This window comes from Chiroxiphia lanceolata, chromosome 2, assembly GCF_009829145.1.
Source record: "Chiroxiphia lanceolata isolate bChiLan1 chromosome 2, bChiLan1.pri, whole genome shotgun sequence".
In the NCBI taxonomy this organism is placed as follows: domain Eukaryota; kingdom Metazoa; phylum Chordata; class Aves; order Passeriformes; family Pipridae; genus Chiroxiphia; species Chiroxiphia lanceolata.
Genome location: NC_045638.1, coordinates 22,697,839 through 22,724,299, shown reverse-complemented (window position 1 = coordinate 22,724,299; position 26,461 = coordinate 22,697,839). Strand labels below are relative to the sequence as shown.

The 26,461-nt window shown below is 36.9% G+C and overlaps 1 protein-coding gene across 2 annotated transcripts in view; it reads right to left on the bottom strand.

Moving 5' to 3' along the window:
- Nucleotides 1–241: 241 nt before the first annotated feature.
- Nucleotides 242–26,461, bottom strand: part of NLGN4X (neuroligin 4 X-linked) — a 183,469-nt gene continuing 157,249 nt past the window's right edge. For both annotated transcript variants that reach the window (XM_032679611.1, XM_032679612.1), the window contains 3 exons: nucleotides 15,772–15,957; nucleotides 13,101–13,890; nucleotides 242–3,988 (listed from right to left, as the gene is read on the bottom strand). In XM_032679611.1, coding sequence (XP_032535502.1) covers nucleotides 3,139–3,988; nucleotides 13,101–13,890; nucleotides 15,772–15,957 — 1,826 coding nt within the window. In that variant the 3' untranslated portion in view covers nucleotides 242–3,138. The remainder of the gene's footprint in view (nucleotides 3,989–13,100; nucleotides 13,891–15,771; nucleotides 15,958–26,461) is intronic.

Sequence of the window (26,461 nt, the reverse complement as noted above, 5' to 3'; positions counted from 1 at the left end):
TAATAAGTATATGGAACTTATTCTCCTACATCTTCATTGTCTGAGTTGCTTTCCTTTTACTTGCAGGCTTATAGAACTACAAAAGCCATGAAAACTCAATGCTAACTTAAAAGTGCAACCTCTGTTACTTTAATATTTTTATACTGTGTATCAAGGCATGTTTTACATTAGATAATGAAATGGAGATGGGGCAGAAAACACACCTCTGAAAGACTTTCTACACAAAAGGATGAAGACGTAGTTATTTGCACAAAGCATTAGAAAATACCGTGATATTTTATTATTAAAAATGCTGCTGAAAAGTTTATACATATGTGTCCAGCCATATATATCTTCTATCATTACTTAAGGCAAAAAACAAAAAATTGCAAAACGATAACAGAAGAAACCATTGAACCCTGTGTGCCTCATAAGGACAAGAATATAAGCCTGGGAAAGTACTTTTGTTTTTCTTTTACAGTTTCAAAGTATATTTTGATATCATTATTATAGAATTCTATGAAGACCCTATAAATCTGTTCCCTCTATAAATCATACATCAGTCCAGATGTATCAAATTATTAAATCAACTTGATTGTAATTACTTTTAAAAGCTAAAATCATTCACTTACAGGAACTTTTTTTTACCCAAATGTCACAAGCCTGACACAGTACTGTACATATTGCTAGCAGAAGACAATTGGAAGTACTAAACAAATACTGTAATTCACATTACAAACATACCCAACTGCTTATGATGTCAAGCATCATTACCTTTTTTTTTCTTTTTTTTTTTTCTCTTTTTTTAAACCTTTTTTTAACAGTTATGAACTGCTGCATCTCAGCTGAGACATTAAATAATTGGTGGAAATGGCCTGGTATAGAGTCAGCATTTATCAATATTATGTGATGGATCAGTGAAAAAACCAAAACACTTTTCCATTTCCTACTAATTGTACTTTAAAGTTGCTGTTTTATCACATTCCAACCTGAGCTTCCAGGTCAGATTTACAGTATGTTTACTAAAGGTAAAGGATTGTATCAGCCACATGTTGCATTTTTATCATGTCATTAACTTTTCACTTCTTTCATTCAGAATTTGTTTTATTGCCTACTACAACAAGGAGTTGTGCAGATGAATAGACCTCAGTGAATCACCTTGTCTTTGATTTTATTTGTAGGGGCAACTATTCCAAGATATTTTATTCAAAAACAAAAAGTGTAGAAAACAAGAAGAGGTACAAGGCATCTTGTGTTAGATACTTATGGGACAGATGATATTTATGCAGTGTAGTTGTGGAATAATAATAAAAAATATATCTGGGATAATTAGGTTCAAGTGCAGACCAATTTGTTTAAAGATCTTTGGTTACTATCTCTCAATGATAGAGTAACTTTCAAAGACAAAATATAAAGCAATCTTCATCTGCGAGAACTAATTTCTAGCTTTTCACATTCAAATCAGTTGTTTGAATCAAACTGTCAAATTACTTTGTTTCATAGCTCTGCTTGGCCTCTGCTTTTCTAGTGAAGGAAGGGCCGAAGGGAATAACCAGCTAATAATTTTGCCTTTTCTGAGACTGATGATCTCTGGGATTTTCAATTTTGTTCAGATGTAGAACAGCTGATGATCTCTCTGTTTCTCTCTCCGTAATATTCTTTGACTACAGGACTGCTGTGCAATAAATCAGCAAAATAAGCATTTTGTGACAGGTACACTCTCAAGCACAAATCAAGATACTGGGTTGAGAAGTTCCTTAAACACTGACCATTCTGAACACTTTGAAAAACAGCCAGCCAACCAACCTTGCATTTCCCCACTTTCAAATTGCAGTTTTATATCATTTAGCAAAACTAAAGAGGTGTTTTATCAGCTGAGATTCTACTGCAACTGCTGGTGAATATAGAGCTAATTTTCCTCAGAGAAGGCTGACCAAAACACAGGCTTTCATTGCTTTTGTCAGGGCACAAAACTCTTCCTAAGGTATCACAATAACCAAGAACTACAAACTGGACTCTGAATATATATTATTAGATGTTTCTTGGTTCAGTTCAACAAGTATAAAATAGTAATTATTTTCTTTTGCGTTTTTTTCTCTTCATTTTCCAATCCATTGTTGTGTTGCAATTTAACAAAGGCTAACACAAAATTAAATTAGAGAAAAAATGTTTCAGAAAAGAACAACAATCTCCTATGAATACTTTAACATGCATTAGTGTAACCTGTAAGAGAAAATACGCAGGTCACACAGACAACTGTATCCTCTGCATGACACCATGGCCTTATATAAATGAAACATGTTAGAAAAAACTCATGGTTTTTGTTTACCACTAGTAATTAAGAAGGAATTCCTCCTTTGGTATTGGAGGAAACAGAGGTGATATGACTAATGTATATACACATAGGTCACAATCAAATGCACAATCTTTCTAAAAGCTCTTTTCAAACTGAAAACATCAATAAAAGCTGCTTTTTTGTTGTTGGTTTGTTTTTAAACTCACAGCTATGTACATTTTTACAAAGTTTCTTTAAATATAGTTCAGGCTGGCAAGTCATCTCTTTGCGCAGAACTATACGTATTTTACTGCATAGTCAGTCCTCCTCTTTTTTTTTATTTTTGTTTTTAATAATAAAATTCTATTTTCCCCATCTGGATTACAGCTTCATATGCTGGGTAAAAGCCCATGGTGATGTCTTTGTTTTATCAATGGCCATTCATGGTATGGCACATAAAGAATCTTTTTTTATTATTTTATTTATTATAAAAACCCAAAACAAAACACCTGTACAGTCACTGGCTCTGTGTTCCAGAAGACTCTGCTTTGCTTGTTACACTTAAAACACCATTTTAAATTACTTCTTCTGGCCTCAACTTTCAATCAAAGTGGCTGAGATCTTAAAGCAGTATCGCAACAGCAATGTACACTTTTCACATTTCACAGGGTTTGTAGTCGATCTTTAATATCAGTGAGTTTCTGTGGGAAGGATCAGTAAGAAAATAATGACTGTCCTTCTCTTTTACTTGTTTTTACTTTAGATTTTGACAAGGTGTTCAATGGATGGTATTATAAGTTTTTCCTCTTCTTTTTTTTTTCTTTTTTTTTTCTTTTTTTTCTTTCTTCCAAGTGGCTTGTGAGGGTAGAGGGGGAAGAGCTGAGCTATACCCTAGTGGTCGAATGTCCATGGGGCAAATTTGTACTGTTTTGTCCTCCACTGAAGGTGTTGAAAGTATGCAAAGGCTGCATTCCTGTTAATGTATTTGGGATCATGGTTATGGTGTTGGGTGTCATTAGTGGGATGTCATCTGGGGACCTTCTCAAAGTAAGCGTGTAGTCAGGTGGACAAGTTAGTCTCAGTGTGTCGTGGGCCTGCAGCGATTCACACTCATGGTCATGTTCTAGCTGCTTCATCTGCAATGACATGATCTCTTCATTTTGTATGTGTGCTATATCATTGGTTGTGTTCCTCTGGGGGCTGGGGCGCCTGTGAGTCTCGTGACGTCGCTTGTCCTTCTTGTAATACAACGCAGCAAAAGCTAAAATGTTGAGGAACAGCAAGGACGCCCCCACAGCAATGGTGACACTCAGCTCTGTGGAGTAATCTCGCTTGTTTTCTATCAGAACTGTCGTATCTTCTGGAGCTGTTTTATGGGTGTCTTTTGAATGTTTGGGGTTGTTGGCAGGTGTCATTGCTGGGCGTTTGGTGGCTGGCCACAATTTACCAGGAGAACGTCGCGTCACATAAGGAAATGAGGTCATGTCAGGAGGGGGGACTTTAGTTGTTGTGGAAACATACTGAAATATTTCATTCAGGTTATGAAGGTGCGGTACGAGCTCCAACCAGAAAGCAACTTTTGTTGCTCTGTAGTGATCACGAACCCGGGGTTTCAGGCCAATATGCAGATAAAGTTGGTCTTTAGGATTGTATTTGGACCAGGCCACTTCTTCAAAACGGTTGGGTTTTGTGTGGATGAACTTTGTGTCCTGTGGAACAGGCTGGTTTGGATCTCTAAAAAAACAAAACCAGACAACATTATAGTCATTAATCTACCCCATCCCCCCCAAAACAGACAAAAGCAAAAAAACCCAAACCCCCTCAATCCTAAAGTTAATGGATTTGCAATACTCAAAGTAATCTAAAAACAGAAGCTAAAAAGCCTTCCCTAAATGAAGAACAGTTGTTAATAAATAATCAAAAGAAAATTACTTACTGTACAGTGCATTTTTTTATATGAAAACAGAGAAAGGATAGTGTTTCAGATCCCAATAGGCCATCTGAATTCTGTGATTCAGTATCATACTCTGAAGAGTATGTCTTAGAGATATACTGCATTAGAGAGGTACTAATCACCTCTCCCCATAGTAAAGGTGTAGGTTCAATTCTTCTCATGGTTGACACTAACTTTCTGATTTAAGGTACCACTACTTCCACTGCTGTAAGTAGTAAATATGGGCACTTAATTCTTACGGCAATATTGGAAGTCCATGTGAACACAAGAAATATTAGCTGTATATATTACAAACAAAAACCTTTAAAACATGAAGTAGCAGGGCTAATACATGTAACTGGAAACCATTTATCTCTGTGTTCCTTTACTGAGCTATTAGTCCTCCTTCATTCAAATCTCTGTGCTGGCAAAAAACCTTTGAACTATTTTTATGTTGCAAATCTTTCCATCATTTGCATTAGCAGATAACTATTTGAAAGTTCCATGAGATCATTGCTATGAAGGAACTGTGCTTAATGGTCATAGGACAGCAAGCCTTAACTCTGTCCCACTTTATGAAGATGAGACATATATTAGTTGAGATCAACAAGTTTTATAGTACTTAAGTAGTAGAGATAGGAGTAGTACAAAAGTCAGATTATTTCAACATCATCAAGGCAGATATTTACTCAACATTATGCTTTTTCCATATTTTCTTTTTTTTTTTTCTTATATGTTCAGAATAAAGACAAACCAATTTCACAAAGAGCATTTAAATATTGTCGGTCTAACTTCAGTGCCTGCTAAAATCATGGAGAAGATTATTCTGGGAAATATAGAAAAACACCTGGAAGACAACACAGTCACTGGCCACAGCCAGCAAAGCTTCATGACAGGAAAGTTCTGCTTATCAAACCTGATTTCCTTTCATGACAAGGTAACCCCCCTAGCTGATCAAGGAAAGCTGGCTGATGTAATCCTTTTGGATTTCAGTAAAGCTCTCTATACTGTCTCTCACAGGATCCTTCTGGACAAAATGTCCAGCACACATCTGGACAAACATATAATTTGGTGGGTGAGCAATTGGCTCATGGGTCAAGCACAGAGGGTAATAGTTAATGGGGTAACATCAGACTGGTGACCTGTCGCTAGTGGGGTTCCACAGGGCTCCATCTTGGGCCCTGTGCTCTTCAACATCTTCATTAATGACTTGGATGCAGGACTGGAAGGGATGCTAAGTAAGTTTGCAGATGATACAAAACTCAGAGGAGCTGTTGACTCCCTCAAAGGCAGGGAGGCCCTGCAGAGAGACTTAGAGAACTTAGAGGACTGGGCAATTACCAACCACATGAAGTTCAACAAGGGTAAGTGCTGGATTCCACACCTGGGATGGGGTAACCCCAGATGTATGTACAGACTGGGGAATGAGATGTTGGAAAGCAGTGCCATGGAAAGGGACCTGGGGGTCCTGGTCGCTGACAAGCTGAATATGAGTCAGCAGTGCCCTGGCAGCCAGGAGGGCCAACCGTGTCCTGGGGGGCATCAGGCAAAGTATCACCAGACAGTTGAGGAAGGGGATTGTCCCACTCTGCTCTGCACTGGGGCGGCCTCACCTTGAATATTGTGTGCAGTTTTGGGCACCACTATATAAGAAAGATATTAAGCTATTGGAGAGTGTACAAAGAAGGACAACAAAGAGGATGAAAGCCTTGAAGGGAAGCTGTATGAGGAGCTGAGGTCACTTGGTCTGTCCAGCCTCAAAGACTGAGGGGAGACCTCATTGAAATCTACAACTTCCTCAGGGGGGAAGAAGAGGGGCAGGCACTAATCTCTTCTCTGTGATGACTATGACAGAACCCGGAGGGAATGGTCTGAAATTGTGTCAGGGGAGGTTTAGGTTGTATATTAGAAAGAGGTTCTTCACCCAGAAGGTGGCTGGGCACTGGAACAGGCTCCCAAAGAAGTGATCACAGCACCAAGCCTGAGAGAGTTCAAGAGGTTTTTGGACAATAATCTCAGAACATGGTGTGACTCTTGAGGATGGTTCTGTGCAAGGCTAGGAGTTGGACTAGATGATCCTTGTGGGTCCCTTCCAATTCAGTATATTATGTGATTCTGTGATTGTCAATGTATGTGCATCTCTATAACTTTAGTAAACTTTAAGTTATATACTACTTCCTCTTGCCATGAAAAAATACAGAAATTTAAAATTACTAATACTGGGCTTAATATTCTGTTTTGCAAGAGTTTGCATCTTCTTTTGCAGCAAAGAGTATTTTTTGTGACTTTGTAATATATTATATATTATTTATTTTCTGTGCATTACTCTGGGAACTCTCCATTCTCCTTTTCTTTCCCATATGCATTAGTTTATTTTCCACAAAACGATTCTAATACTTTCCTTTTCTTCCAATGTATAGTTATGTATGTCATGGGAATATCAAGCCCCACCGCTACAGATTTTAAAGCATCTCAGTTTTTTTCTTTTTCCATTTTCAAAAGCCTGTGAGCTTGATAGCCTACTTTAGTCTTCCTTTGGTGTACATAGAGAGAATTTATCATACCTTTTATTTGAGTGAAAAGAAGAATTCTTTTCCTATATAATTTTGGTATTTTGTCTTACTTATGCTTGTGGTTTTAGTATTTGGGGTGCCTTAGTGTGCTGCTGTTTTTTTTTAAATACTATACCTGATCTTTCCCATCTCAATAAGATACAAAAGATATAAACTAGGGAGTCTGAAACTGATACCATTTCATTTATCTATCTGTCTTTTTATCTTTTTATTTATTTATTTTTAATTTTATGTATTAACAATTAGCCAAGTTGTGTTAATTCTGAACAAAAAGATAATTGCTTGGGAATTGTTCATCCCAGTTCAAACCAGAGGAGTAATATTCATTTCCAAGCAGTACAGAAACAGATGTATGCTGCTACTTTGAGGGATTCTAACATACATTGAAGAAGAAAATAAAGCTTTTCTTTTGTTCTTAAAGAACAGACTGAAAGATTTGGAAAATCGAGAGGAGAAGATACTGGCCATATTCAACACATTTACTTTTACAGAAATTTGGGGTTCAATACATAAATTCTAAAACAAGTTAAAAATCAACAAGATTATCAAAATGCAAAGCATTTTTCTTGTCAGAAACTCTTACATTGTCCCCCCTTGCTGTTCTGATTCACAGCACAAAAGACTCTGGGAAGGGTCCTATGGAAAACCAATTCATTAAGCTAGTTTGGGTAAATGAGTTGCATTTGATGCACAGTATAGGAAACGAAGAAGCTGAGCACTCATTTCAATGAGCAACCAAGCTGGATATGCACATTTTTTTCTTTTTTTTTTTTTTTTTTTAATGGCCCTATAAAAATGTCAGCAGATAATTATTTTAGCAACTAAACGTCTTTTAAATTTGCATTCTCTCTGTGGTCCCTTCCAACTTTTCCCATTCTGTAATCCTGTGATTCCCTTCCCCTACAAACAGCCTGCAAAACAAGTAAATATCAATCTCCCTTTCCCCCTCTTCCATTCTCCACTTCCATCTGTCATTTTTAACTATATCTACTAGGAGCAGCCAATTACGCTACCGCCTCCTCCAAACACAAGAGAGAAAATAACATTACATGAGGGTAGGCTTGTATTTCAATATTTGTTTACATGACTCTGTGGGGGCATGAAGCTGTCCCTTGAAACAACGAACAGAAAAAAATCAGCCAGCTCTACAGACAAGTAATTTCTTTGCTGTGGGTATCAGAGCTCTATGACCGACACCAACTCTAGGGTTGATTACTTAATAAATGAATAAATGGTCTCAATATTCTCTCTGAATTTGGAGGATAGATATCTAAATAATTATTTTTTTAAAGAAAAGTGAATAACTAAGTCCAGTCCTAAATAGAGGATCTAATAATGCATGGATCTTGGTCTTACAAATTAATGACAGTGTGCAAAAAATATTCAGTAGATATAAACAAGAGAATTTTTACTTTCCTTGGTCTTTCTCCTATGTACACTGCAAAAAATTAATTAAGTCACAGGGCAGGGTTACAACTTATAACTTGTTAACCTTTTTTCTTAGGTAGTTGGGCAGTTTCTCCTGTTATGAACAATTTTCCAGTTTTATTGGTAGGCATGAAACATAAACGTACAGAAAATCATTTCTCCTATCAAATCAGTTGTTCAGCAAAACTCTTATCTGTTATTAATTTCAAATTTCCTTTTTCCTTTTTCCTTTTTTAGCTCCTCACATCACCTTTGTGCTTCTAGGTGTTCTTGAGGCTCAAATGTATAATGCATAATAAAAGGTTGCTAGGAAACCTTCCTTTAAAAACCTGCTGCAATCATGATGGTAACAGTATAATATGAACAATATATTTTCAGTTCTGTACTTCTTCCAGTAATGACTCTCATAGGGATTAGATAACTTGTTTCCCAATGCTACACATTGTTAGGGAGATTTTTTTTTTATTCATGCTACTGTTATAACAAAATTAATTATTATTATTATTCATTTTGCTCTCTCATTATTTAGTTTTACCACCTTTAAAATTCAATTTAAACAGCTTCTCCAACAGAAAATGTTCCCATCATGGAATGTCTGAACTTTTTTTCCATATAACAGAAGACAATAGATGGTCTTTCTTGTCTTATCTAAGGTATATTTTCGTTAGCGTGCATTTCACCTGTCACTTTTTTTCTCCCACTTTCAGTCTGCACTGATTTTGCACAACTTAGGATGTTGCTACATATTGTCATTTAATTCACACCTCATTGGCTAGAGATCTGCAGTCAAAGCATTAAGTTTTTCTCAGGCAATATAAAGTAAATGTGCCTGCAATGGATGCTGACTGAAGAGCAACACACACTCCTGTTCACAAGGTGGATTAGTAGTTGATCTGAAGGGCAAACGAGAGTCCTGAGTATTTCCTATCTGCTGATATTGTCATGAGAAGAATGATGAATTAAGAGGTCTTTTCATAATCCATATTCCATACAACATGGCAAAATACAATTTGTGTTTTAACCACTTCTGCAAAAATAGGACAATGGAACTGTTATGTTAATGCACTTAAAGTATTTTATTATTTGGGTCCTTCTCTAATTTCATTGGAGAGCAAAATGTCTTCACAATTACATACTGAGTTTTTCTGTTTGTCTCCAAGACTCTGAAAGGCCCTTTGATCATTAATTTTCTTTCAGTACTACTCTTTCCTCCATATGGGAAGAAGAAAAAAAAGAGGAGAGAGAAAAACTGACATTTCTTCATTCTTCTGCTGATTTTTTTTTCTAGTGTCACAATACTAATAATGGCACAGACAGTCCTGCCTGAAGGACTTGTACACAGGCATATCTTCCCTTACTTCCTTTCCTCACTTATTACCAGGTCCCACTGTTGCCATGCTCCAGTCAGCTGTTATAACCACCAAGGAAAGTAAACCATAAGCACACTGTTTTGTTCGACTAATACAGATTTGCCATTGGAGACAGTTATTTCTTCAGACAAAAACATCTAAAAAAAAGCAATATCCTCATAAAAGAGTTCATTGAGAATTGATTTGAAAATATACTTTTATAATTGTAAGTTTAATCACGCTTTCTGTTAGAGAATCAAACTGAATATAAAACATAGACATTCTTAATAACTCAGAAATGTATGCAAGTTTGTGCTTAAGAATCAATGGTAGTAAAATAATTCTGGAGTTTTTATCTGAAGTACAAAGAAAACAAGAATATATCATTTAGACCTTTATCTTTCCCAATACCAGCGTAGGTAGAGCTGGATGAATGGGAGCAAAAATAGAGTACTGTAATTCTTCACAAAGAGGGAAATTTTTAGAAACCTGATAGATGTCTCTAATGACAGCATGGCTTTGTGCATAGTCTGTGAAACTTCAAATCCTTCTTCACAAGAGTGTAGCTGACAGAGTATCTGTGAAGGACTGGCACACAACCCCTCATGTTATTCACTCTCCCCCTGCTGATGTATCTGCGAAGGAGGTAACATGGCCCTAACTAACAGAACACTTGGCACATAAAATTACCATTACAGTTAAAATAGTACTACTGGCAGCAGACTGAAGCCCTAAGTGCGCCTCTTAATGAAGCTCTCACATATAATTCTGCACAAAGTGGAATTAAAAGCTGTATTTTCATGTCATTTTTGTATTCCCAATGCAGTATCTCACACCCACTCTGTAAAAAATTGTTGGCCTGTTTCTAAGGCACATTAGAAACATAGTTTTGAAAAGGCAAAAAGAAAAAGATTGTTAATAATAATAAAAATAATAATAAAAGATTCACAGAAAGGTAGAGAATGAAGGATTAGCAAAATGCAACTTCAAGGCATTAATTTCAAGCACAAAGTATCTGCCATTAAACACTTTCATTGTCACCTCCTATTTGCTAGCTTCAGTAACTGACTTCAAAGTCAAACACAATAAAAACACTGTGTCTTATGTTTTGATTTTATAAGATTGACCTGCCCTCGAAACCCAGCCTTTGCAGTAGGCCCACTGAACAGCATGTCTCTTTTTAGGAACGAGTGGTATGTCATTGAGAGCCTAACACAGTCCATCAGAATGATGAACCACCTGAGCTGTAATTATACAATAAGTTCCTGGATGCAGTCTCTGTGGGAGAATCATCAAGATTAGAAGAGTCTTAGAGACTTTTAAATTAAATAAATATATCTGCAGTTTTAATGTTCAAGGCTCACCTACAGGGAAATGTGTAATAATAAAATCTTTCAGTTAGATTTTTCATGTGTGTTGCCATGGGGACAAACACAAAGCAAGACAAGCTCTATCAGAATTAGGATGGGAAATGATCAATTAAAAAAAGGGGGGGGGGGGAAATCCCAAAGGAGAGCCCCCAGCAATGCAGTCTTGAACTATATAAATCTTTTTGAGAGTTGGAGAACCTGAGTCACGGATTCCAGATTGCACACGAGTGAGTAGAGAGGAGAATGGTTACTCCAGAGATCGTCTTTGCTCTAGGCTTGAGGTGCTATAACTTTCTCTTTTCCACTGGAGGAACCAGAGATACAGAGCAAATGTAATCTTAAGATATTATTTACCTCCAAGTATTTTCTTGTATTGTTCAGAAAAATTAATCATTTTTTATATAAACAAAAAACCCCATCAAAGTAATATATATTGTCTTGCTCTTTTCCTTTCCTTGTGAAAACTGAAACTTTACAGCTAGAGGTCATTTCTAATGACAAATCTTTCAGACTGTCTATAAAGGAATGAGTCTGTAATAGAATATATACCCTGTCTCATCCACAATGGGAAAGTTTCAGAAATGACTAATGGGTCTCCCAAAGAACCTTTTTTGCTTTTAGGTGTAGTATGACAATGGCTTCACAACTAGAGAACTGGGTATAGCCTGCTGAAATTAGCTTTCAAATAGCAACAGCTGGAAAGTGCTATGGGTAATGGTGGCATCTGGAACTGTGAGAAGCTCCTGTTAGCCTCAAAAACTGCTTAAATACAACTTCTTAATCTACAAGGAATAGTCATAAAGTAATTGTAAACAATAGTGTGACTGTGGAAGTCTTGCATCTCTGTAAGAATTCCAATTCTATATACCTGTGAGGATCTGAAGTCCTTTATGTATATGTGGCACCTCATCTACAAAAATAAAGACAAACTGATGGCATCATCATTTTTCTGAGCATGTGGTACAACCAGCACAGGGCATTCTCTGTCCATAAACCAAGATTTTGTCATGATGTTTGCCCATCCCAGTACTGATGACTTCTTGTTGCCAAATGCATCTAAATATTACAGAGTTCATTCACTTTTGTTGCTGAACTGTGGGATTTCTGTATGCAAAAGTACCTGTTTACCTAACATGTGGTGCAACAAGAGCTTTTTTTTGCCTTGTAAATTGACCCGAAGCATTTGATTGGTTTTTACTCCATTCATGCTTCAAGTTCTTATTAAGATGGCAAAATCCCTCTCCCTTGAACATCATTCGGATTCATTAAAGGTAGAAAGAACTATAGGTATCTCTGAATTTTTCTTATATAGCTGCAAATCGTTCACTGCAGTGCAGTAAAGCTGCAGTTTCCAGAGCCCAATCCTACCATTAAACATTCAGTGAAAAGATTTACAGCTCCTTTGTGCCACAAGTATCTTTGTTTTAATTCAGTACCAAAGACTCAAGGTTAACAAAAAGCCCTTGCTGCTCAAGTAAAACACTGCGATACTTTTTAAACGAATGCTATAAGAAGAGAACAGAATTTATTAATACTGGTCACAGATTAAGCTGCTTTGAGGGTTCTTTCCTGGATGCTTATAACACTATTTCAGCAAAACATTGATGTCTTTATTTTGTTTTCTAAGCAGAATTAATTTTGATTTTTAACCTTCTCCAACCAACATTTTTATCTGAATCTCTTCTTCATTCCAGTCAAGTACTTATTATTGCCATTATAGCCCTCAGAGGGAAAAATTTTTCTAGTGTCTGCCTTTCTGTTCTAATTCCTCCCTGAGTCCTCATCCCTGTGAAGGTCACTGAAAATCAAGAACTTCCTTTCTTTTGCAGCAGATAAGTGCTATCTGCCTGACAGTTCCTTCTTCAAGTGGCAGACATGTTGCCTCTGATTTTTCAGTATCTTAGTGAGCCACCTTTTCTCTGAGACATGCTTTTTGTCTCAATAATTATTCTATTTTTTGAACAAAAAATATGGTGCATTATTATTCTCACTGAGCTACTGAAAGAAAATAGTTTGAGGGAACACACTAATTAAAAATCTATTAAATATGAATAAGGCTCATTTACCTCCTGTCTTAATGCAAACAGTTCTATAATACTACTGCAAAATCAGAGTTTGAGGTCACTGCAATGGGGTATTGACTATTTTAGAAGTATGTTATCAACAGAAAGGAATGCTGGGAGTCACACTTACCCAGTTTTGGCAAAGTTAGTCCAGTATGTCATAACCACTGCACTGAGCATGACATCATTCTTGGAAAAGTTGCAGTTGAACAGTTCTGTGGGACCAATCATAGGAATCCCAAACACGTAAGGGACTTCATCACCATGAGCTGAATCAGCCCAGCTGGGTTTCATTTCACTTTGGCAATGGTGATAAAATGCATAGAAATATGTTGGAGATCCATACTGGGCATGCAGGTCAGCAGTAGCAACAGCCGGAGCAACCCACTGGTGGTCTGTAAAAAGAGCAACCAGGGTCTTCCGTCTTGTTTCGGGGTTTTCTTTGTCTGCCCAGTCAGTGTACATGAATTTAATGGTCTCTCGCAGTGTATCCTTCCCTTCTGGATAACCGTAAAGATTGTCCACAAAATTGGAGACAGAAAAGTCAAAATCATTGGGGGAAACACCATCTTCATTGTCTACAATTCCATCCACGAATTTTAAACCTTCCCCTTGATTCACGCCCAGCATTATATCATAGTTAAGGAATTCCCCTTGCTCCATCAGAATCTGTGGGTCATCTGGAATCACGTCTCCATCTATCACAGGCCCAAAGGCAATATGGTACGTGGCTGGAGTGATGGTCTGTTGAATGAGTTCTTTGTAATTCTTATTCCGAAGACATTCAACCAAATCAGTGGTATCCAGCATGTCGCAGCCCACTTTATCTGCCAATATCCGAGTGTACTTGGCAGGCTGATAGTTCACTGCCCAGCTGGACAGGGCTGTTCCACTCTGTATGATTGCCTTTTGGAACAAACCTGCAGGTGCAAATCGTTTAAATACAAATCCAATTAGATATTTTAAAAATATGTGTATCAAAAAAAATTAAAAGCATTTCTTACAAAGCAAAAAAAGCTTTGATTATACAATCACTAAAGAGTGCATAAACCAAAATTTCTATTCAATTTCCATAGATCCTTCCCACTACTCTCTTTTTATACTATCTCTAATAAGCTACTAATTAAAATCTCTCATGTTTTTGGTGCTCACACACATAAAGCATGAAAGCTTCAGGGTGCTGTTTCGAGAACAAAACTCATGCTTATACTACAGTTTTCTTGCATCTTTGACGGAAGTCCTCTGGCTTTGCCACAGTTGTAGTTCTGTGAAAATTTCTTTAAAGGATTGGCAGCTACAAGCAATTATATCCTCTTCACCATGTAAATGACACTCATGAATGCACCTTTCAGTAGTTTAAAGGTCAAATGAAAACTACACACTCTCATTTCCTTCACAGAAGCCATGGATCATATAACTTCAAAGAATCTGCTCCAATAAAAGCAATTTAATAAGTTCAAATCTTCTACTCAGACAATTTTACCATTTAATTTTTTTATTATTATTTTATGTGTATATGTTAGCACTGCCTACATGTTGAATTTTGCATGTGTGTGTTAGAACTGCCTATATGTTGAACAAAAATATATTTAAATATTTTTGAAAGAGAGTGAGATGAGACTCGTTAGTTCTTTCTAGTTGCTTTATGTGTACTAATAAAAAGAGAACTGAAAATCTGATCTGAAGAGCTTCTTTGTGTCAGAGCACTGAAAAGCAATAGGGGGCTTAATGGTGAAGCTGCCCCATCTCTTTTTCTCTGGTAAGACCATTAAAATGGCCTACTTTATATTTAAAATTAAATGCTTGGATGTCTTCTTGACATGATTTCTACTGTTAAGCTATCAAAATGTCAAAGACAGCAACAGATAGAAAAGCATGTGGGTTTTGTTGTTGATATATCTTTGAGATGATTACTTAATGCACATGCAATAAAATTTCAATTATTTGATCAGTTAACTTTTTCATAGTTCCATCTGCATGATTTTGGCATGGTTTGCTCAACAGTAGTCCACTGCACTCTTATTTGTATCAACTGACTGAATTGTCAAGCACAATTGTATGTATTTCAAAATGGGGTGTGTTTACCAATCACTCTGCCATGACTGTTTGCTACGGCTTAGCTTTCTGTCACAAATTCCTGTCTGTTTTAATATGATAAAAATGGCATGGACTTATAAATACAATAGATATTTTTGTGTTGTCTTCTTTTATAAATTCTTTGTACATTTGGTCTTATCACCGTGAATATTTATTATTTGGTACTGGTGTTGTACGTTCTTGGGGTTTGTTGTTGGGTCTTTTTTTGCAGGGTGAAGTGTTAAGGGCAGAAACCCCACAGCTCACTCACCAAAATCTTAAGAACACTGTGTGGGATCACACAGTATTTGTGGGGAGTTAAATACAGTTTTAAATAAGTTTAAGTTATGTTATTATTAAACAAAGAAAGCAGCTAAATATATGTTGGAAGTGTAGCCAAGAGTGCGTAAAAAATCAAAAAGGTCACTGCTCTCTTCCATTTTAATTAGGGCAAATTCTTTGACAGGAGACCCAGTGGAATCTGTTGATAAAACTAGAAAAAACATATTGCCCATAGCATTAGTTGCATGAGATTTATGCTGTAATAGCATCTAGTTTTCCCTATAAATATATTTTTATGTTGACAAATAAAAATCCAGAATACTAGCTAGTAGGTATTTTCCAAAATCTACAGACCTCATATAATTCTAACTCAGCGTACCTCATATGGCCATTTTCATGACACTACTATGTTAAAAAAAAAAAAAAAAAAGTGCTTTGCTTACCTTCTGAATAGTGGGAGAGTGTCAGAAGGCTGACACAGGAAGCTCCTGCCCCAGATCCAAAAATAGTAACTCTTTTTGGGTCTCCTCCAAAAGATCCAATATTTTCTTCAATCCAACGTAAAGCTTGGATTTGGTCAAGCAATCCGTAGTTGCCTTTTGCAGCTTGGTCGCCAGTACTTAAAAAACCTAAAAGGCAAAACCCCATAATTTTAGTTCATGAGACACAGAGTTAGCTACAGGGTATCTACATATTCACAAGACATCTTCCCATACTTTCATCTTCTGTGTTTTTTTTTTCCTTCTTTTTTTTTTTTTAAAGGTCACAGTCCTAGTTAAATGTCTCCAGAACAGGCAGTGAAACTCATTCTTTTGCTGTTTGACTTTAGTTTGTTTTTCCCTACCGCAGAGGTCATGTTTATGAAGAATCACTATTTCATTTCTGAAGCATTTCTGTAACAATTAAACAATACAGACAGAAGATTTTAAACATTTTTTAACCGCATATGAGTAGGGTCAAAAAACTTAGGAAATTATTTTAGCGCAAAGATGTGAGATAGCCAGTCATCAATTGAGAACAAGATTCTCTAACTTAAAATACTTGCCAAAATTTTCCTGAACTACACAGCTATTTAAATTACTGTACTTGTGATATGGGTAGATGTACTCAGACACAGAAAAAAGAAGGTAGAAGAAAATAGTAAAAGGAACATGAAAAAGCTTAGGAAAAAAATTGCACTTCAATTTCACAGAGGATATTTATTAGGAAGATAGCAGGTAAATCCACATCAATTCAGCCTTTGGTAGGGAGGCTTTATCTGAACAAATCAGGTTTTGTCTCTCTCCTTGGAAATTGCAGGGAAAGCTGTGCTGCTGTTTTTTTGTTCCCATACTCTGGTTATCAGATTTTCAAAAACAAAGCATGACAAGTCTGCTGCTTGTCTTGCAACTGAGAACAAAATGACTCAAAGATTAGGGCTGAGATTAATTTTGGTTCTTTGAAAACAAGGTGAAACATTGCAGTTATCCATGCTGCCTATCATTCACAGGTAAGACTTGAGCTATGTCCAAATTACCCCAGTAAGCCATGTACTCACACTCCTCTCTGTAACTCCCACAGACCTTTTCCTGTTAGACAACTGTTGAGTCAGAAGTCAGTTAGAAATACCTTACAGGATATGTAAGTTTTCAGATGGACATTACTGATTTAGGCACCGCTGGCAGCTGCTTATCAAGACAAAACAAGAACATCACTTGGCAGGCTTTTCCAAGCTAATTATCAGTTCAGACAAATTTGCTAGAATGGGGACCCAGGACTCAGGAGATATGTAGTCTGGTGTAGTTTGATATGAGTCTGTTATCATGAGACATCTGAGCCTGCAGTAACAAGACCTTCATGATCCTAGGAAAGACTAGAAGGGAAGTCTTAGATTCCTAGAGAAAAAAAGACCTTGCAATATATTTCACCTGCTTTGGCAAGGGGGAACAGATCTCTTTGCACTGGCTGTAGTAATTTTTTAGGTGATAGGAAGAATGAAAATCCATGAGGTGGAAGGGGTTCACAATATGGAGGAAGCGGAAGAGAAGGCAAGGCAGGAGGAAAGAAGAAAAAATGAGATGTGTTGGACATTCACACCTGACAGACTTTCACTAAAATATTTTCTATGGTAAAATTTCTACAATGATATGCAAAATTTTATCTGAAGATTTAAAAGCAATATCACATCAGGACTAAACTCTAAATATGGAATGCTATATGGCCTCCATTATGGTGGCATAAATTTCTGAATGCAAAGTTAGTCATGATTGAATGAAATGCATTAACTTCTACACAAAAGAATATTTTTAATATTTAATTAGTAATTATTTGTAGGAATTAAATGTCAGCAAGTGCTGATGAGTCTTTGTATTTTTCAGAAAACAGTTGTTCCAATTGCAGTAATACAAATCATGTCCATTTGATCCAGCTTTCTCATTAAAAAAAGTCTCTAATAATGACAAGCACAGTAGTTAGAATGGAGTAACATCTTCTTTCTCTTCTATACCAACGGAGAAAAAATAAACAAACTATTAATCTATAATTGTCTCAATTTTATTTTTTCTTTTAACAGATGTGTTTTTCTCTTTTTCTCATGCCTTTATTATCTTTTTAGGACTGTCAAAGAAAAAATAACCCATTTTCTGGCTTTGTTGCTGCAGCTCACTGCAATGTTCTAAAATATTCTATAATTAAGGCTTTATTCAATCAGAACTATGACCTCACTTGGAGAAAGTTACTATTATAACCTTTAAAGCAGTGTGATAATTAATATTCGGCGCCTAAACATGTTTTAGCTCTTCTAGCAGCATCAAGCTAAAGTTGGTTGAACTTTGTAATTTTGAAATGTACTAAAAGGTGAACTGAATAAAACTGCAGTCAGTGAATATCTGATGTTAGACAAATGAAGATTTCTTTTGTTTCCACAGCTGTCTGCTGATTTTCATTAATTGCAAGAACAAATTTTCTTAATTTAAAAACTAATCTTCATGGCAAAGAGTCAGCCCCACATGACACAAACTGAATTCATAAACCTGTCTTTTTTTGATGTATTTTCTTTTATGCTCTGAATACCACAGCAAGATATTTCTTCAAAGGTATTTGAAGAAATTCAGGCAAATAGTAATTATTTGTTCAAAAATACACAACACTAAGAGTTTTGTGGGTTTTTTTTCTGTGATCACTATGAATATTTCAGAGCAGGAATGCAGGGGTTTTTTTCTGAGATGGGATTTATATTCTGTGCCTTTTATATATATATGTTTTTAAGTGTAGTTAAAACTATTTCCCAGTTTATAATTTGGTGTGATTTGAAGGGCATTCTGTGATCTGAAAATTCTTAGCCTTGGGTTTTGATAGAACCTGAAAGTTCTTCTCACTTGCTTAATGCAATGCAGTAAGGAATGAAAATAGCTTAATATGGAAAACAAAGAGGTTTTTTGTTCGGTTTTGTTTTATTTGGTTTTGGTTTTTTTCCACGTAATGATACAGAAAGGTATTAACAGTAATATTCAATTCTTGACTTCACAAATCTGTCTTCCCTTAAATAATGGTTTGGAAGGGTGATCAGGCTCTCCAGCTGCAAAATGCTACAGACAGCAACAGCTGAAAAAGAGGAATGTGAGTGCATCCAATGTGTGTTGAGTGAAATACCCCAAACTGCCTTAGCAGAAATTTGCTCCAAACTTATTGTGACAGAGGGATACATGACCACCAGTCGGACTGAGTAGTAACCAGGGAATCAGAGTCTTCTGAGGCAAAGGTCAGCTTGAAAAAGAGGGCAACAGAAGCATGACAGTTTGTAAAAGGAGAGATAGGGAGGCAGAAAGAGGGCAGCAGCTGGACATGGTTTGACATTGTGCAAAGTGGCCACGACATTGCAGACTCCCTCCATTCTGGAGAGGGCACCCTCCTGTGGGGCGTCTGCACTCATCCAGAGGCTGTCCGTGTGTGCTGTCACACAAGGATGTGTCTAAGCATGTCTGGGGTCTTGTAGGATGTTGGGTCAGTGAGTGGTTGGGAGTGACAGGAGCTCACCTGATGCTGAAGCAACCACATATCCCACAGAGAAAATGGGGGAAAGTCCACTCCCTGGCAATGGGGCTGCTAGTGACCCACACAGCCTGGAGGCGGCCTGATGCACAACCAGCTCTATGTGTTTGTGTGTGATTAGAACTTTTGGGGATTAATTGCAGAAGAATACTTAGAAATTTGCAACTGTTTACAAACCTAAGTGTCTAGTATTATAGCTTATCTTTTGTATTGCTGATACTGATCCTGAAAGTATAGCTCATTGCATGTTGATTAGTTATTTACCTAGTAGGCTAAAACTAAAGCATTCATCTTGAATGCTTTCCTTGATAGAGTAAGAGAAAAATAAATACAATGGTTACTTCAGAAACTTCAGTTTAAGGAAGCATTTTTTTCTCCTTATTGAAGTCATGTGGAAAAAATTAGATGCACCATTAATTACAAGTAATACACTAAAAAAAATTAAGGGTACTTTATGTTTCCTCATAGTTTATTTCTCTCCAGCTCCAGCCTTGTCTAGTGGTTGGAGGCCCTCCCCACATTAGCATGCTGTGTAGACCTTCAAGATTCACTCTAAAGAGAACAAACAGGTGGACCTTGTGCCCACTGCACATATTTCACGAATTTATTTTACTATGACTGAATTACTGTCCAGTCCATGGGCTGAATGAATAACCACTGATAGACATAGTGCATAAGGGGAAGGACATCTTCCAGTTGAGGCTCACCTGGAAGAGTCCAGGCTGTACTTTTCAGAACCTTTTTGCAATGTGAAACAGTGCACAAGGAGGTAGTGACAATACTGTGAGTTTCTGTGAAAATACACTCTTGATCTGAATTAAAACACTAATGTGGACATGGTCAGGATCAAAATTATATTCTTCCAACCATGGAATTGTATCTTGTAGAATATTCCACTTAAGGAGTCCTTCTGCTGTGCCTTTTGCAACTGGACTTGTCTGTCTCATATTGGCCTCTTTAGCCACCAGCGCGCTTGTAACAAGTATGGGTAGAGCCCTTCCCAAATCTTTGTTCACGAAACCTAGCCATGAATGACCTGAGAACTATGGCTTTACCCTTAGAGATAAATACAATCATCAACATAATTCCAATCTTGCAGTAATTTGCATTTTTTAAACTCTTATGTACTGTTTTCTCATTCTTTCTACATTTTTAGATAAAAAATTACTCTGACAACTTTTATTTGACATTTTGCACACAGTAATACCAAGTATTACATCAGTGTGGGAAAAGTCCATTCTTTTTCCTCATATTTTGTCCCCTGGGCCTAATGCATATTAAATCAATTTGATGGCTGGCTGAGAGCCTAAATTCCAACTGTGAACATTCCTTCCTTTCTTTTTTTTCCTTCCTTTCATCTTTCTTTCTCTTTCTCTCTCTTTCTTTTCTTTCCTTCCTTCCATCTTTCCTTCTTTTTCTCTTTCTTTCTCTTTCTTTCTTTTTCCTTCCTTTTTCTTTCTTTCTCTCTCTCTTCCTTCCTTCCCTCTTCCCTGACCTTCCCTTCCCTTCTATTCCCTTCCCTTCCTTTCCCTTTCTCTCTCTCTTCCTTCCTTCCTTCCCTCTTCCCTTCCCTTCCCTTCCCTTCCCTTCCCTTCCCTTCCCTTCCCTTCCCTTCCCTTCCCTTCCCTTCCAGAACCTTCCCTTCCCTTCCCTTCCAGAACCTTCCAGAACCTTCCCTTCCCTTCCCTTCCCTTCCCTTCCCTTCCCTTCCCTTCCCTTCCCTTCCAGAACTTTCCCTTCCCTCCCTTCCCTTCCCTTCCCTTCCCTTCCCTTCCCTTCCCTTCCCTTCCCTTCCCTTCCCTTCCCTTCCCTTCCCTTCCCTTCCCTTCCCTTCCCTTCCCTTCCTTCCCTTCCCTTCCCTTCCCTTCCCTTCCCTTCCCTTCCCTTCCCTTCCCTTCCCTTCCCTTCCCTTCCCTTCCCTTCCCTTCCAGAACCTTCCCGAACCTTCCAGAACCTTCCCGAACCTTCCCGAACCTTCCAGAACCTTCCCGAACCTTCCAGAACCTTCCCTTCCCGAACCTTCCAGAACCTTCCCGAACCTTCCAGAACCTTCCAGAACCTTCCCTTCCCTTCCCTTCCCTTCCCTCACCTCGCCTCGCCTTGCCTTCCTGCCTTTGTCTTTCTTTCTGTCTTTATCTTTTTTTGCTGTAGTGCAATCAGGAGACTGGACACCAAGAAACACTTCTACCTTCTGATCTTTTTCCTCTGCTTCCTCATTTATCCCTTCCACACTGGTTAGTAATGATATCTGAGTCCCTGTATTAACACTAAGTGTAAAGAAAAGCTTCTACAAGAAAGGCATGTGGGATGGAAGTAAGTCACCTGCTCTACATGAAGAGTGGAACACAGTGTTAACAAAAATCAAAACCACTTGTACTAAATTTTATTTTCAAAACCATAATTTCTTTTCAAAAACTTTTAAAAACCTAATTTCTTTTATTTTTTTAGTTTAGATATGAGTTAGTGTATACTCATTCGATTCTAATCTTAAAACTTTCCATTTGAAATGCAGTCACATGAATGCAAACATTGTTTTCCATGGTCCATGCCAGCCTGTAATAACTTACGTGTTATTAGGAACTTAAGGGGAAGGTAGGAACAGTACAAATGCAAAAGATTCCTGTGTTGTGACTTTTTGGAGGTGGGTACTTCAATACATTTTTTCAACAGTAACAAACAAACAAACATTGTCTTTTTTCGAAGAATAGTACCTTGTACAACTTTCATAACTCTTAGGATAATTTGTTATTGTTGTTGTTGTTGTTCTACATTTATATTGCAGTAGGTAACATAAAATCTCCTAGTGTAAAGAAAATGAGGTTGACTTGATGCATGAAAGCCAGTATTTTCTTACCAGCTCAAAATAATATCAAAATTTACAAATACAATTTGGTACTGGTAAACTGCACTGACTGTAAAATTTAAATAAAACCAGAAAGCAGAAAGTCAATCAATTATATTTGACTGGTTTTTTTCCATTTCAGGAGGGAAAATATAAATAACGGAAGATTAAAACACTCTATTATACATTTTAGTAGCTACTACAATCAATTTTAAAACTGCATCTTGAAACGATATATACTTTTCATCGTAAATCAAGTACTTTTGCTTCATCTTCTGCCCTTCACAAGTTTTCTTAAAAACAAAATGTTTAATTTCTGAGACACAGCTCTCATAAAAAACAATACCAGACTTAATAAGACACATTGAATTGCCAAGATATCACAACAAGAAATTAATCATCAGGAAATCTGTAGAAGATCAACAAGCTAATGCTTTTAAGCCTGTGCTGTATTTTCTAAGTTCACATTTGTCTTTATGCCTCTTCATGATTGCTGCCCTAACCTGAATAGCCTGCAATTTGCTCATCAGGCAACTCACAAAGATTGATTTGTACAGCAACTGATCAGAACTATGACATAAACAACATAAATAAAATACAAGAGACTGCTTCGAAGTACAATCACGTCTTTTTTGTTTACATTTGTGAAATACCAGAGTAGGGCCTTTTCAAAGCAAAGAGCAAATGACAAGCATACAGTAGTGTCTTCATATTTTCTAGCAGATTTTGTCTGTACATATCACATTTACCACTGTAAAAGTGGACCTGCTGAACTCAAATGTTAAAGTGTTCAAATGCAAAGTGAAATTCACTGGGGATTACTGAGAACACAGACTGCAGCTGGTTCAGGAAGACCCTGAGATATAAATAGCTGGAGAGCAGAGTAGTATTAGAGGGAATTATTATATAAGTTTGTCCTGTGTTGCCTTTCCCTAACCATTTCCAAACATTCTCAACAGTATTTGGAGACGTGATGCTTGGCCAGATGATGTCTTGTTTGGAATCAACATAACTATATATTCCTTTCTGTTTTGACTCTATGTCTAACTTTAACAGTACCACTTGAACTTTACTGCAAAGATGGTGGCATGCAAGATGGAGTGATGGTGTCCTTGGCACATGTTTAGCAGAAGAAAAAAAAACATTGCTGAACTTTTCCTGTAGCATGACTGGCCCATGCAAAGCTGAGTAAGCATCACTGCTGCACCTGAGACAGCTACCTAGAGACTAAGACAAAGGGAAGGACTGTGGAGTGGCTATGCATGAGTCTGTGCAGAAATAATGTTACACAGATACTTCTTCACCCTGAAAACAAAACAGCAATGCTTTTCCTCCATCTGCAAAATGCCTCGAAATTTGCAGGTCCTACTGACAAAGCAAATTTTTTAATATTCAGAAACTTTAGTAGTATGACCTGTCATTGTGAAGTAGTGGTCACGGAAAATTTCTGCATGCTATGGCTACTTACCCTACCCAGCTCTAAATAACGCTCATTTAAATTTTAACTCAAGATACAGTAAGTAAAGAGAAACATGCAGTAAAGACAAATTAGCTCACAGTTTTCATATAAGTTCATATATTATGCTAAATGTAAATGATAGTGACTTTTTAATTCAATTTTCTAACTCAAAAAGAGTCTCTTGTAATTCTACCTTTACGGATTATTTTAAATTGATTCTACTACGAAGACAAAACCTAAATCTGCTTGTTTAGAAAGAACATCTCATTACCACATGCAGTACAAAAGAATAGGCCAGAGATGCCAAAGTGAGAATATTATTATTATTTGTTTCTATATTGCTTCAGTACTGAAACCTAAAGTGTGTTCTTTACAATTCAGGAGAATACCCAGACTTAAAATCATAAAAGTCTTTTGAAAATGTCCTGTATTATATATGTGTATAAGAACACTTAGCAGTAAAAGAATGAGAAACGATAATAGGATATATTTTAACAAGATTTAAAACCTATTTTTATACATATTTCTAAACAGTGAAAAGCTTCTTAGCATAAATTTATCAGAGTACTATGGATTTCAACAAGTTTCCTTCAGTTAAGCCATTACGACATTTCTACAATGAAATAGTTTTAATGAGTCTAATTGAAATTTGTACATGACATCTAACTGCTCTTAAATTTGCCTTGTTTATTGCAAAATGCTCTGAAGCTATTGTGCAATGAGGTTAGGCCAATGAATCTAAAATGTAAGAGACTTAAGATATTCTCACCATTCAATTCTGTTGTCATTATTCATGGAGAGTAGCACATAACTCTGGAGAGTCACTGAAGACAATTTTGCAGTTGTTATGAACATAGGTTTTAAAAATATAGTAAATAAAGATGACAGCAACAAACACTGCAGAACACATTCACTGATCTACTGTCTTCTTACTTACTATTTATCCAAATTTTCACAAGTTAAACCTGCCATTACACAAAATATAATCAATAAAACAGCAGGTCCAATAAAAAGATTGCTGTTGAATACATTATAAACAGTGTGATTAAAAACAAAATAAACTGAGCTCAAATCAATCAATTTCTCCAAGAATGTTATTGCTGAGAGGAAAAAAAAAAACAAACCAAAACTAAAAAGTTGTGTGTTGGAGGAGTGAGTGGCACTTCTGGTGTTCTCAGCCTATGATTTGAAAATATTTTATAATCACTGATCTACTTAGTCAAATTCAAAGGCATTTGACAAGAAAAATGCACTATGAGTATTCACAAAGCAATAATGCAGTTACACCCTCCTTCTTCTCAGAGGTAGAAGTGCAAAAAAAAAAAAAAAAAAAAACCAAAAGAAAAATTTTAGGTTGAGATAAAGACAGTGTAATAGGTGAAAGAAAAAGAAAAAAGCAACTGAAAGAAAGGACAAGACTTGACACCTCTCAGAAGCAGAGCAATTTCTTGCCAGGCTCCGAAAAACAGCTACTTGGAAGTTAAACCCACCTCTCTTCTTCCTCTTATGTTAAGTCCTCTGAATGTGATGATACTACATGGGATATCTCCTTGGTCAATGTGGGTCAGCTGTCTTGGCTCTTGCTCACCCTCTCAAGCTCTTGTCTACCTCAACTTAATTCTCTGGGGTAGAATGGGAAAAATAAAAGGCCTTGGACCTGTGTAAGCACAGTTCAGTAATAGCCAAAACACTGGTCTGTTATCAACACCCTTTTAGCCATAGAAACAAGCCACATGAACCTTATGGGCTGCTCTGAAGAAACTTAACTCCATCCCAGGTAGATCCATTATTCTACAGTTATGGCACAATCTCCACTTCTAAAGCATCTGGTCACTTTTTAAAAGTGTCTATCTTATCTAGAAGAGGTGTCATTATGGTGAAGAGACAACATCTTTACCTGTACATCCCTGTAGAGAAAACCTAATAGGACACAAAAAAAAAATTACATATTTTAAAGACATGCAAAGACATTAGGTTTTTCCCTAAAAATGACAGGAAAGTTAACCTGCATGACATAAACAGCAACCAGCTGTGAAAACAGCATGGGGATTTTTATATTGATTTACCAACTTTGAGAGACTGGGATCGTTTGAACAAAAGGATTACAGGAGATTTGGTGTAATTTTTTCTTGCTAGGAAAACCACCAAGTGACCAAGTTGACAGTATTACTGCATTAATGTACTGATGTCAAAACCCACGTGCTTACGAGCCACTGTGAAAATGAGAAAAAAAAAAGGTTCACAATGTGAAGCACTTCATTAGGTTTTTTTTTTAAGTTTTTTTTTTTTAAAAAGTTACCCAGCAGTTTCTGTTGCTTTTACATAAGGCTACTTTTAAGAGAAATAAAATTGCTATTCCCCTACCATGGGCAGAGGCACTTTCCACTAGACCAGGTTGCTCAAAGCCTTGTCCAACCTGGCCTTGGGCACTTCCAGGAACGGGGCATCCCTGGCTTCTCTGGGCAACCTGTTCCAGTGCCTCACCACCCTCATAGTAAAGAATTACTCCCTAATATCTAATCTAAATCTCTCCCCCTTTCAGTTTAAGCCATTATCCCTTGCTCTATGACTACTTGACCTTGTAAAAAGCTCCTCTCCAGGATTCTTGTAGACCATTTCTTGTACTGAAAGACGGTGCTGTAGGGTCTTCTCAGAGCCTTCTCCTCTCCACACTGAACAACCTTAACTCTCTCAGTCTGTCTTCATAGATGGGGTGCTCCAGACCTCTGCTCATTTTCATGGCCCTCCTCTGGACTTGCTCAGACAGATCCATTTCTTTCTTATGTTCAGGGCCCAGGAACTG